The 13,082-nt window shown below is 35.1% G+C and overlaps 1 protein-coding gene across 1 annotated transcript; it reads left to right on the top strand.

Moving 5' to 3' along the window:
• Positions 1–2,017: 2,017 nt before the first annotated feature.
• LOC131614123 (uncharacterized) lies at positions 2,018–11,673 on the top strand. The gene is made up of 4 exons (XM_058885750.1): positions 2,018–2,208; positions 2,634–2,844; positions 3,346–3,663; positions 11,491–11,673. The coding sequence occupies exons 1-4, from the start codon at positions 2,018–2,020 to the stop codon at positions 11,671–11,673; spliced, it is 903 nt and encodes a 300-aa protein (XP_058741733.1).
• The last annotated feature ends 1,409 nt before the right edge of the window (positions 11,674–13,082 follow it).

The raw sequence follows: 13,082 nt of genomic DNA, 5'->3' as shown, positions 1-13,082 counted from the left end.
ATTGTTTGTGTCAATTGGTTATATGATGGATTGGGGTTTTGGGATGATTTTGAGGGGAATTGTATGATTTGATGAATTGTATGATTATATGATTGTTATGATGATTAAATGATCCTCTTTGTGTGTTATATTTGTGTTATAACATGTATGTGGCTGATATGGTGGTATTTGAGGTTCATAACATAATTTGGTTTGATTTTGGGGATTTTGGGGTAAATCCCGTAATGTTGTCAAATGCGATGAAAGCTCTGACTTTTGCCAGTTCGCGCCGCGAAGGTAGGTGCGCGCCGCGAAGGCGTACTTGTTTTCTCGCATCGCGCCGCGTGCATAGGTTGGCGCCGCGAACGTGTTTGTGTGCTTCAGGTCGCGCCGCGAACTTTGGTTGCGCCGCGTGCTGTAGCGATAACTGTTTTCTTGTAAAAAGTTAAAGATGTGTAACTTTCAAACCGTAAGTCCGTTTTAGACGCCGTTTTGGACGTTGTTCCTTAAATTGAATGTTCTACCATATGAAATGAATAAAACAATAACAACTTGATTTTATTTTAAAAAGTATCATTTTCTTCAAATGTGGTTTATTCTGGTTTTGCATAGCTGATGAGGTGCAATGGTTGTTGTGTGCATAATTGAATATGTGCAATGATGTATGTTGTGATAATGTGGTTGCTTCTGTTAATTGTGCAAATGAGTGTTGTTCATGGTAAATATGGTTATCATTTATTTTGAGGAATGATGTGGTAAATACTCTGTCGTTGATGAGTTGCTTTGTTGTACTTGGTACACGATTGTGAGGGGTGTTATTGTTGTTGCACTGTATAATGAATGATTTACCTGTTATGATGTTGTGGTTGTAATTGGTGTTTGTTATACATATATTGTTGATGTAAAATATGTATTTTATTGTGGTTGAGAAATAGCATAACTGTGTATGGCTATTGATAATTGTGGTGGTTGATGATTATGACATTTGGTTGATTTATGTGGGTGATAAGCATGTTATGGTTGATACATGCATTCATAATCATTATGTGGCTGATCCTTGACGATGGTGGATCAGTGGTAGCTAATTCCCATTGTGTGGAATTAGTGAGTGGGTGTTGTCGTATCCTTGACGATGGTGGATCGGTGAGATGGGTTATCCCAGATTTGGTACCACATGCATATAGTTGCATTGGCATTAGGTTACTTGTGTTATTATAACATGAATGGAAGATTGTCCAATGTTATAATATGTGATGATTGTGTAATGGTTATGATTTGTTTGGATGAATGATGGTGTTGTCTCTTAGTAACGTATTCCATTTGTTGTTGTGTGTTGATGAGTACTTCCTGACAATCTGAATATAATGAAATTGGATGAATAATGTGACTATGATGTGTTATTGTTTATGATTCGATAACATTTGTTAATTGTGAATGAGACTCACCCTTACTGTTGATATTTTCAGATTGAGGATAGCGGCTTTTGGCTCGGTGAGGATTAGCTCATGAGTCAGTTTGTTTAGTATAGCGTCGGTGTCATGCTCTGATATTGTAACACTGGGAGAAACGCTAGTTTAGAGTTGATGATGATACTCTATTTTGTTGTTATTGTATTAATTCTGTGGGATATTGCATAGATGATGTTATGCTTATCCGTATGGTGAATTTCCGCTGTGTTAACATGAGATGTTTATGTATTATGATGAATTGTTCCTTAGTGAAAGCATGACAATGAATTTATGATAAATTGTTTTAAATTGAATTGTGGCACCCTTGTTTTCATGTTTTACTCTGAATTATTTTATTAATTTCCGCGGGGTTTAGAAGGGTGTTACATTAGAAGGGTGTTACAATAGTGGTATCAGAGCATAGTCGGTCGTTGTGACCAGAGTCTTGTGTCAGTCTTCCCTGTGTATGCGACTAGTACGGGTTAAACACTGTCGATACTTTTGTTCTGACTAAATTGTTTTTTGATTTAAGCAGAGCAATGGCTGGAAGAGGTGGAAGAAACGATGATGCAATTGCTGAGGCCTTGGGCATGATTGCTGGTGTGCTGGGAGGAAAACCCAATGGAGATGGGATTGGAGCTGACAGGCAATTGGGAAATTTTCAAAGGAACAATCCTCCATTGTTCAAGGGCACTCATGATCCGAAAGGTGCGCAGAAGTGGCTGAAGGAGATCGAAAGGATTTTCAGAGTCATTGATTATGCTGAAGACCTGAAAGTGAGGTATGGTACTCACATGTTGTCGGAAGAAGCTGATGACTGGTGGGTTACTACGAGAGCTGAGCTGGACGCTGATGGTATAGACTTGGGCTATATTCAAGAGGGAATTTTTGAGGAAGTACTTTCCTGAAGATGTCTGAGGAAGGAAAGAGATTGAGTTTCTGGAGTTGAGACAAGGTGATATGACAGTTCCTGAGTACGCTGCCAAGTTTGTAGAGTTGGCAAAGTATTACACTCCGTACAACAATGACGAGGCTGGTGAGTTCTCGAAATGCATCAAATTCGAGAATGGTCTCCATGATGAGATTAAGCAAGGTATCAGATGTCAGAGGATTCGACGGTTTGCTGACTTGGTTGACTGTAGTAGGATATTTGGGGAAGATAATATCAAGATGAAGTCATCTCACTCTCGCGAGTTAATTTGACAGAAAAGGTAAGAAGCATATGGATAGAGGTAAGCCATATGGTAGAGGTAAAGCTGTTGACTGGAAGAAGCCTAGTGGGGGAGACTCCAGTGCTCTTGTCAGATGCTACAACTGTGGTGAGGTTGGACACCATAAGAATGAATGCAAGCTTGATAAGAAGAAATGCTTTAAGTGTGACAAAGTGGCCCATGTTGCTGCAGATTATAAGAAGAAGGTTGTGACTTGCTACAACTGTGGTGAAGAGGGTCACATTAGCCCACAGTGTCCTAAGCCAAAGAAGAACCAATCTGGAGGAAAGGTTTTTGCTTTGTCTGGGGCGGAAACCACTCCTGACGAACGATTGATTAAAGGTACGTGTTTCATTCATGGCACACCTTTAGTTGCAATTATAGATACTAGAGCAACTCACTCTTTTATTTCTTTGGATTGTGCTAAGAGGTTGAACTTAGAAATAACTGATATAAATGGAAGTATGGTTATTGACACTCCTGCGTCGGGTTCAGTAACTACTTCGTTTGCTTGTTTGAATTGTCCGGTCGATATTTTTGGTAGGGAATTTGGAATGGACTTAGTGTGTCTTCCGTTGAAACAACTTGATGTAATCCTGGGAATGAACTGGTTGGAATTCAACCGCGTTCATATCAACTGCTTTACGAAGATGATGTTATTTCCTAAGACTATTAATGCGGATGATATGACTATGACTACTAGACAGGTGAAGGAGGCCGTTAAACACGGTGCTACAGTGTGTATGTTGTTTGCGTTGATGAACTCGAAAGAGAAGACGGTGAGTAATGAACTGCCAGTAGTACGAGACTTTCCAGAAGTTTTTCAAGAAGATGTGAACGAGTTACCGCCGGAAAGAGAGGTAGAGTTTGCTATTGAATTGGTTCCAGGAACTAGTCCAGTGTCAGTGGCACCATATCGTATGTCACCATCTGAGTTGGCCGAATTGAAGAATCAATTGGAAGAGTTGCTTGAAAAGAAATTCATTCATCCGAGTGTTTCTCCCAGGGGTGCGCCGGTATTGTTGGTAAAGAAGAAAGAGGGTTCTATGAGACTGTGTGTAGATTACCGACAATTAAACAAATTTACTATCAAGAATCAGTATCAATTCCCGAGGATTGATGATTTAATGGATCAGCTGGTTGGAGCGTGCGTATTTAGTAAGATTGATCTGAGGTCTGGGTATCACCAAATTCGAGTGAAGGAGGACGATATTCAGAAGACGACATTTAGAACGAGGTATGGTCATTACGAGTATTCGGTAATGCCGTTTGGGGTTACTAATGCACCTGGTGTTTTCATGGAATATATGAATAGGATCTTCCATCCTTATCTTGATAAATTTGTGGTAGTATTTATAGATGATAATCTGATATATTCTAAGAAAGAAGAGGAGCATGCGGAACACCTCAGAATTGTGTTAGAGCTGTTGAAAGAAAATAAACTTTTTGCCAAATTGTCAAAGTGTGAGTTTTGGTTGGATGAAGTTAGTTTTCTTGGACATGTGATTTCTAAGAGTGGTATTGTTGTTGATCCTACGAAGATAGAAGCGATATCTCAGTGGGAAGCTCCGAAATCAGTTTCGGAAATTCGTAGTTTTCTTGGTCTTACAGGTTACTACAGAAAGTTTATAGAAGGATTTTCAAAGTTAGCATTACCGTTAACTACATTGACAAGGAAGAGTCAAGCGTTTATTTGGGATTCGAAATGTGAAGAAGGATTCCAAGAGTTGAAGAAGAGGTCGACTAGCGCTCCTATCTTGATTTTTCCGAATCCGACAGAATCGTTTGTGGTATATTGTGACGCATCACTGATGGGTTTAGGTGATGTATTGATGCAGAATCAACAAATGGTCGCTTATGCGTCGAGGCAACTCAAAGTGCATGAAAGGAATTATCTGACTCATGATTTGGAGTTAGCAGCTGTGGTTTTCGTTTTAAAGTTGTGGCGACATTATTTGTATGGTTCGAGATTCTAAGTGTTTAGTGACCATAAGAGTATGAAGTATCTCTTTGATCAGAAGGAGCTTAATATGAGGCAGAGGAGGTGGCTAGAATTCCTTAAAGATTATGATTTTGGTTTGAATTACCATCCTGGTAAGGCAAACATGGTTGCTGATGCGTTGAGCAGGAAGTCCTTGCATATGTTTATGCTAATGGTGAAAGAATTGGATTTAATTGAACTGTTTAGAGATTTGAGTTTGGTATGTGAAGGCACTCCTAATAGTGTTAAATTGGGTATGCTAAAGCTGACTAGTGGTATTCTTGAAGAGATCAGAGAGGGTCAAAAAGCTGATGTTGAATTGATCAATAAGTTGACTTTGATTAATCAAGGAAAAGGCAGTGAATTCAGAATTGACGAAAATGGTATAATGAAGTTTGATGATAGACTCTGTGTTCCCGATGTTGCTGAACTCCGAAAAAATATTTTGGAAGAAGGACACCGTAGTGGATTGAGCATTCATCGTGGTGCTACCAAGATGTATCATGATTTGAAAAAGTTGTTTTGGTGGTCTGGAATGAAGAAGGAAATTGAAGAGTTTGTTAATCTTGTTTGACATTCCAGAAGTCAAAAATTGAACATCAGAAGCCATCTGGGTTTATGCAACCACTGTTTATTTCTGAATGGAAGTGGGATAGTATATCAATAGATTTTGTTTCGGGTTTGCCGAGGACTGTTAAGAATTGCGAGGCTATCTGGGTTGTTGTGGACAGGTTGACAAAGTTTGCACATGTCATACCGGTAAGAATGGATTATCCGATGGAGAAGTTGGCTCAATTGTATATTGAAAAGATAGTTAGTCTGCGTGGTATTCCTTCGAGTATCGTGTCTGACAGAGATCCGAGATTTACGTCTAAGTTCTCGGAAGGTTTGCAGAAGGCTTTGGAAATTAAGCTGAGATTGAGTTCTGCTTATCATCCGTAGACTGTTGGACAGACTGAGAGGACGATCCAATCATTAGAAGATTTGTTGCATACTTGTGTGTTAGAGAAAGGTGGTACGTGGGACAGTTATTTACCGTTGATTGAGTTTACCTACAACAATAGTTACCATTTGAGCATTGGCATGGCTCTGTCAAACCCCAAAGTTTGCTCACCATATTTTAAAACAAACAGTCTCCTTACACTCAAAGATCTCCAATTGCTCAAAGCTACACAAGAAGGAAGCATGCATATCTTTTCCTAAACAAGTACCTCTGAACTAGGGTTTTTGCTTCTCTCCAAGTAAAATCAACTTTTGATACTTCAAGTGGACTTCATGGCCTCTCATATGCCTCATAGTATCCTCACATAAAATTTCAAGCTCTGATTCACAAGATTGCCAGACAAAAGCTCAAATAGTCAACAGTCGACTAGTTTGACCTTAAAGTCAACCATGGTCAAATCACAGTCAAAACTCCTGATTTTTGATCAACATAAACATTTTGAAGTAACATTCATCATTTGATCAAGGGTTGATCATGATTCATCAAGGAAAGTTTAGAAATCAACAAAACTCAGTTTCTAAATTAGGGTTTTGGACCTAAAAGTCAACTGAACTTTGACCAGCCATAACTTTCACATGGAACATCAGAAATTTCCCAACCAAAGCCTATTTTGAAGGAAAGTGAGCTAAGCAATTAAGAGCCCATGGATAACCATAGATACAAAGGGTGCTTACACCTTCCCTTTGTATAACCTACCCCCCGAACTCAATCCCTTTTCAAAGGTTTATCCTGTTCTTTTTGCCTTTCTAATTGGATAAAATAAAAGTCGGTGGCGACTCTTGCTATCCGCAACATTTCAAAAAGTCATTTCTGTCACCGTATTACAGAACTGGCGACTCAGCTGAGGATATTTAAAAGAGGGGTTACCTTAAAGTTTAGGATTCACTTTAAATGTTTTTAATTGTTTGTCTTGTTTGCTTTATTCTTAAGGGTACTGTTTGGGAATGTTCTTGAGTGAAAGATTCTAACCCGAATCTAGAGATACCTTAGGTATGTGGCAATAGACCAAGGAGATTGTACGGCTCGTCCCGATATGGTTGATCTGGTGGCCACCGTTAGTGTGACACTTTGGTTTGTCCTGATGGCCCTTGAACACGATCGAGGAGACATATGGCTACCGCGTGGTGTCATTAAGCACTAATTTGCCCTTAGAACCCTAGTTGAACTTGACTTTGGCCTATTAGGAAGTAGCGAGATGGGTGGCTTTGGATTTCTGACTGAAGCTGGTTAATACTCGAAGCTACACTCATTGAGATCAATCTTTCAAGATATTTTCGGTCAACCGTTCGAGTGTTGATTGAGATAAGGCTTTCGAGAAAGATCCGTGATATGAGATTCCCTAGAACCCGATCTTTATCTAGGACAGGTTGAACCAACTAAACTTCAGTGGGGAGGGTACTTACCTATGGACTTCACGTAAGCCTTTAAACCTAAGGAAACTTGTGTGACTTGCTTGTGTGTGTTGCTAACCCTTTGATTTCCTTGCAGGAATTGTTTGTAGGACTTACTCGTCCTTCCTATCTTACGCTTTGCCTGATTCACTACATTTGCATAACATCATGACATCATAACATAACATGTAAACTAACCCTTTCAAGGATCTTAGGAATTTAGGGCGCACAATTTCAGGTGCCATTATCAAGGACTGAATTCCTATCAAGGGGCAAGAGGATTTATTTTCCTCTGGCCATTTGTCTTCCAATTTAGAGACACAATACCTATAAAGGGGCAAGGGGATTTATTTTCCTCTAGCCATACGCCTGCAAGTTCAGAGGTATCCCGAATCAGAGGCTATGACCCACTCGATATGGTGAGCTTGATTCCCTTAGAAGAACATCCAAGAGTCAGAGTTCTTCAAACGAGGATGTGACTAGATCATTTTCTGATGTTGCTAACTAAATTCCTAAATATCCTTGAAAACATTGCATGTGCATATCATAACACCGCATCACAGGTTTCTCATCCTCCCTCGCTGTTTATTTCAGCACAAATGGATCTCGAGCAATCAATCAAAGACATTCAGGCTCAGAATACCCAATTCCAAGCTTTGATCTTGAACCTGTCAAAGGGGCAAGATAAACTGAAAACCCTCTTGACCAAGAAGGAGAAAAAGACCAAAAGATCGGTGGGTTTCCTTAACATGGGTGTCCATTTTCAATTATTTAGAGAAAAAAAAACAAATGCACCAAGGCGCCATCTGAGATGGCTTATTGCAGAAAAGCGGCACATAGGAGCCATCCTAAATGGCGTCTCCCTTCATCTGGTACAATGGTGGCGCCATCTCACATGGCGCCTTGGTGTCAAGGTTTTCTGAAACCTGGTTATTTGCATAATTTTTTCTGAAACATCGTTATTTGCGTAATTTTCTTTAATACATGGTTATTTTAAAAAAAAAAATAAATCAATTTATACATTAGAATTAGACGAATGAAAGAGAGTTTCCTAACTTCACACTCTTAAAATATCATTGGTATTTGGTTTGTATATGAATGGGTAAAATTCCTTGTAATGCTTCAAAACAACATGAAATGTGCCATTAAATATTTCTGAGTTGCGTTCTATGTTAATTTTTGTATTCATTTCTTGTGATTTTATTAAAAAATTTTTTGGGTATTGTTTGGTTTGATTTGCTTTTTTGTTTGGAGAAAAACAATGGTTGCTAAGTGATTCCAAATCTTATTGGAACCAAATAACGAGAAGATCACCTCCCGTTTCACACTACACCATCGAGAGAATTCTAGCAATAGCACTTACCGTAGGGGAGAAACTCTAGCCACATACCGAATTACCTCTAGGAATTGTTGCACGAAAACAATCATAAATTCACATTCTTAAAAATAATTAATAAGAGTTGGGAAATATTTTTAATTTTTTTATATTTTAAATTTTTTTTATTTGGATTTATGGGGTGGTTGTGATTAAAAAGGAGAGAGAAAATCTTGTATTTATTTATTAAATAATTAGAATTTTTTATGATTGGTTGTGTGTAAGAGAATTTCTTATGTCTGCGTCTACCTAAAAATTTTCCTAAAAAAAAACTACACAAGAGATCGTTCACTTCCCTAAGCATAACCTCTTGAATTGTTAGAAAATATATGTGAAGATTCCGGGCTAACATTCTCTCATTCCTCTTAATACTCCTCCTAAACCTCTATCATTGTTGGAGCTAACTATGATTTTAAACCTACATCCCCTTAACCCTTTCGCAAAATATCTCTCTTCCAATTGAACTAACTTCTTAATCACAAGGAGATTATCTTGCGAGAAACAGAACTCAACCTCTTGCGATCTAACTAAGACTTGGAAATCATCTTAGTGATCAATTATTGTCCTTAAAAGATTGAACATCTAAGATGACAAGCTTGAATGAATCACTGGAATTGAGTAATATATATATATATATATATATATATATATATATATATATATATATATATATATATATATATATATATATATATATATATATATATATATATAAGACGTATCAAATGAGAACTTTGACTATAATGAGAACTGAGAACTTTTAATAATAACCATTGGATTTGAATTAATGACTCAGATTTATCTCATATTTTAAAATATTTAATTAATGTTTAAGTGAACAAGATATTTATGGAATATGTATTTAAAATATGAGATAAATCTGAGCCATTAATTCAAATCTAATGGTTATTATTAAAAGTTTTCAGTTCTATATATATATATATATATATATATATATATATATATATATATATATATATATATATATATATATATATATATATATATATATATATATATATATATATATATATATATATATATATATATATATATATATATATATATATGAGGAGGGATATATTTACTCCAAGAGTAAGATATTATAACTTACTCCACATCTTCACCATTAATTCTTTTCAATCTAATGATTAAAAATAATAAGGAGTAGTTTTCTCTCCCCACATTTAATTACTTATTATTTTTAACCATTAGATTGAAAAGAATAAATGGTCAAGATGTGGAGTAAGTTATAATAACTTACTCTTGGAGTAAATATATCCCTCCTCTATATATATATATATATATATATATATATATATATATATATATATATATATATATATATATATATATATATATATATATATATATATATATATATATATATATATATATATATATATATATATATATATATATATATATATATATATATATATATATATATATATATATATATATATATATATATATATATATAAGAGTCTAATTAATAAATATCATATTATAAAGAGAACACTTAAATTAAAATGAAGAGAGTACTAATCTCCAATGAATAATCATAGGGAATTTTTTAATGCACCTCACGACTTTCTAGCGTACCGCGCGAAAATATTAAAATGTTTCTAGATTTTAGAATTGTATCTCCGGAAACGCCAAACGTTTATTGAAACACCAATTATTTTGGAGATGCATATCCGAAATAATGTTGGATAGCTATTTCCAAAATTTTGCGTTGAAGAAGGCAGAAAAACATAATTGAAAAATACCAACTTGACAAAATCAAAATACCATTGATATCATAAAGTCATCAATACATAAGGGATTTTAACATAGATCAAACATCACACTTCAATATCTAGGTGAACGTAGTAACATCTTGATAATATCATCGACTGATCTTGAAACAGTCGCATCCAGCTTGATTGAAACTTTTAATTCTAAACAGAAGAAGGTTCTCCATATAGCCCATAAATCAGCAGCCGTCTTCAGCTCATGATTGTTGGACTCAAGCTTCCCGTCTTTGTCAAAGGATGGAGAGCGGTACTCGATCTTCATAATTTTGCGATTGTCACCATATGGTAGAAGGTCATGTAGTGTGTATTATAGATCTTCAAGAGGAGTGTACTCGGTGATCTTAAATTCTCTTGATGATATACCGTCGGTAAAGTGAACATTTTTAACATGCCAAATGATCTTCATTCTGGTTTTTGGTGTTTTGGTATGAAACAATATGTCAAGTGAGCTTATTTATAGTAGTCGGAGGCTAACATGGACCTCACAATTTCTATCTTGTGACAGAAAACGTTCCGAAAATGTATTGATAGCGCCTATTGTAAACTTGCTTAATATTTGAGATTCTTGGGTCTTTTGGGCTTCAAGGTTGCAAGTATGTTTTTGGGAGGTACCAAATTCAATGTCATGTCGGAAACACATTCTGTCTCATCTGAGAAGAGGCGACATTCAATTGGATGACCGACTAACTTTGCACATAGGTGATGGTTATGTATATCACATATCACATTAAATCTCTATTCATTATTTGTCAACCGATAACCACACAACTTAAACAGGCATTCACATTTTCTTAAACTGGTCTCATCTCGTTTGAAATTCCGGAGATGAGGTATATATTTACCATTTTTTGCATCCCAATGTCACAAATGCACTTCTTCTGTTCGAACCACTATCAGACCTTCCGATCACAACACTAAATTCTAGTTTGGTGGCCTTTGTACGAATCTATTGCAACATGTCATCACAAAATTCATACTTTTGTTCATTTATAAAATGATTATGAATATCTACAACCTTCACTAGGACAAGTGAAGCATCTTGAGACACAACCGGTTTGAGGATAGCATCGGGATGCACCACTCCTAATGTAAACAAAAACATAAAATTAAGAAACACCCATAACACGAAAAAGATTGTTGGTAAATCAACACAGATAACTTCCAGAAATGTGTCTTCGAACGAGTTCATAGAAATTCTAGAACTACACTTCCGGTAAAAGTGTGTCCTTGTTTCAAAACAATATTAATATGAGGAATTAGGGTTGAAATGAATGAACATTACCTTAAATTTCACTTCCTTTAGCATCTTTTGATTGATGAAACACAAGAATGGAGATTTGGAGTGAAAAACTTGATTGAGATTGGAAGGGTTTTTGGAGAGGGTTTAAGAAAAATATGGCAAATGAAGTTGATCATGCAGGTTTCTGATTTTAGCAATTTCACTTTTGATTTTACCGGAGTTACATCTCCGAAATTATTCTTGTAATGGTTTTGAAGCAATTTATTATATCACATTCCCAAAGATATATCTCCAGAATAATTTTTAATTTGACTCTAGGTCAGGTGGCACCAAATTTGCTCTCTTTTGTGTGATGCATAAGGTGCGTCGAGAAATATATTTTTTTGGAAATTGAGGGACAATTTCGATTTTTCAAAGGGTTTTTTTTTTTAACTATATAGCGTGCAATAAGAAATACTCTAATTTTATGGTGAATTCTTATTTATCCAACTCCTATAAAATTGAGTAAGGTTATCTATTAGTGTAAAATGTTTTGAAGACAATAAATAACTGTACTATTTTTTTTTATCAAAATAATTGTACTATTTAATAAATACTTAAATATGTTAAAACTAAATGATATCATGTCATTCACTAAAGATATAGTATCTAACTTTTTTGCGATTGATAAAAAGTTATCCCCTAATCTTATTGGAGACATATATTTGAGTCTTTTCATTTAAGCCACATTTTATTTATCAATAAAATTTAATAAGAAATGTATGAATATGAGTTCAGTTTCTCAAAGAACAACATAATACACTTTAGGTTTTCCTATGTTGATTATAAAAGGCTAGATAAGATGTAAAAAATAATGGTAAACAAAAAATAAAATAACAATTACTTGATGTAAGTTTGGTTCCAAGTTCAAGTGATCGATCAGTTACATGTGCTAAAGGGACAAACATGATATCAATGTACTTTGGAGACATTCAATAATTATTTTAAATTTTTTTGAACAATAGTTTTTCTAATTTTAATGAAGGGTTTCTTGCAAAAAAAAAAAAAAAAATCAATAAAAGTATATAGCATAAGGTCTTTTACTATATGAAGTGATAAAATAATGTTCTACTTTGTTACATGCATAGGTGCAAAAATGGCTGAAATTCTGAAATATGTTTTTACTATGATCCTTTTTGTTTCCATATTTCTTGTTGTAGTCGAAGTTGATGGTAAACTCATATTCTCATTTTTTTTTTATACACAATACTTCATCTCTTTCTGTAATATTTTTTTTATTCTTATCTTTTGTTTAGGAAGAAGAAGAAGGCATGTTCCTCCTAGGGTTGCACCAAAAGAGATTACAAGAACGTGTGATTCTGATGCTAATTGTCTATATTTTCCATGTTCCATTCATTACTCTATGAAGTGCGTTGAAAATGAATGTGTTTGCGCTCACAGTTAAGTTTAACAATTTTTTACTCAACCATAATTCTCCATTACGTCCAACGCAAATGCCCTTATTGACAAGTTTTTTTTATTTTGTTTTATTTTTATTGTTTTTTGTGTTTGTTTTACTATATGTGTTCCTCTTGTATTGTAATAATAACATGTTTTCAATTACTTATCTAATTCATATATGTGTTTTGATCTTATGGTGCAGCTGTGCCGCTGGA

Source organism: Vicia villosa, linkage group LG6 (assembly GCF_029867415.1).
Source record: "Vicia villosa cultivar HV-30 ecotype Madison, WI linkage group LG6, Vvil1.0, whole genome shotgun sequence".
Taxonomy (NCBI): domain Eukaryota; kingdom Viridiplantae; phylum Streptophyta; class Magnoliopsida; order Fabales; family Fabaceae; genus Vicia; species Vicia villosa.
Note: the sequence above shows the minus strand (reverse complement) of the source record. Positions and strands in the feature narration are given on the sequence as shown.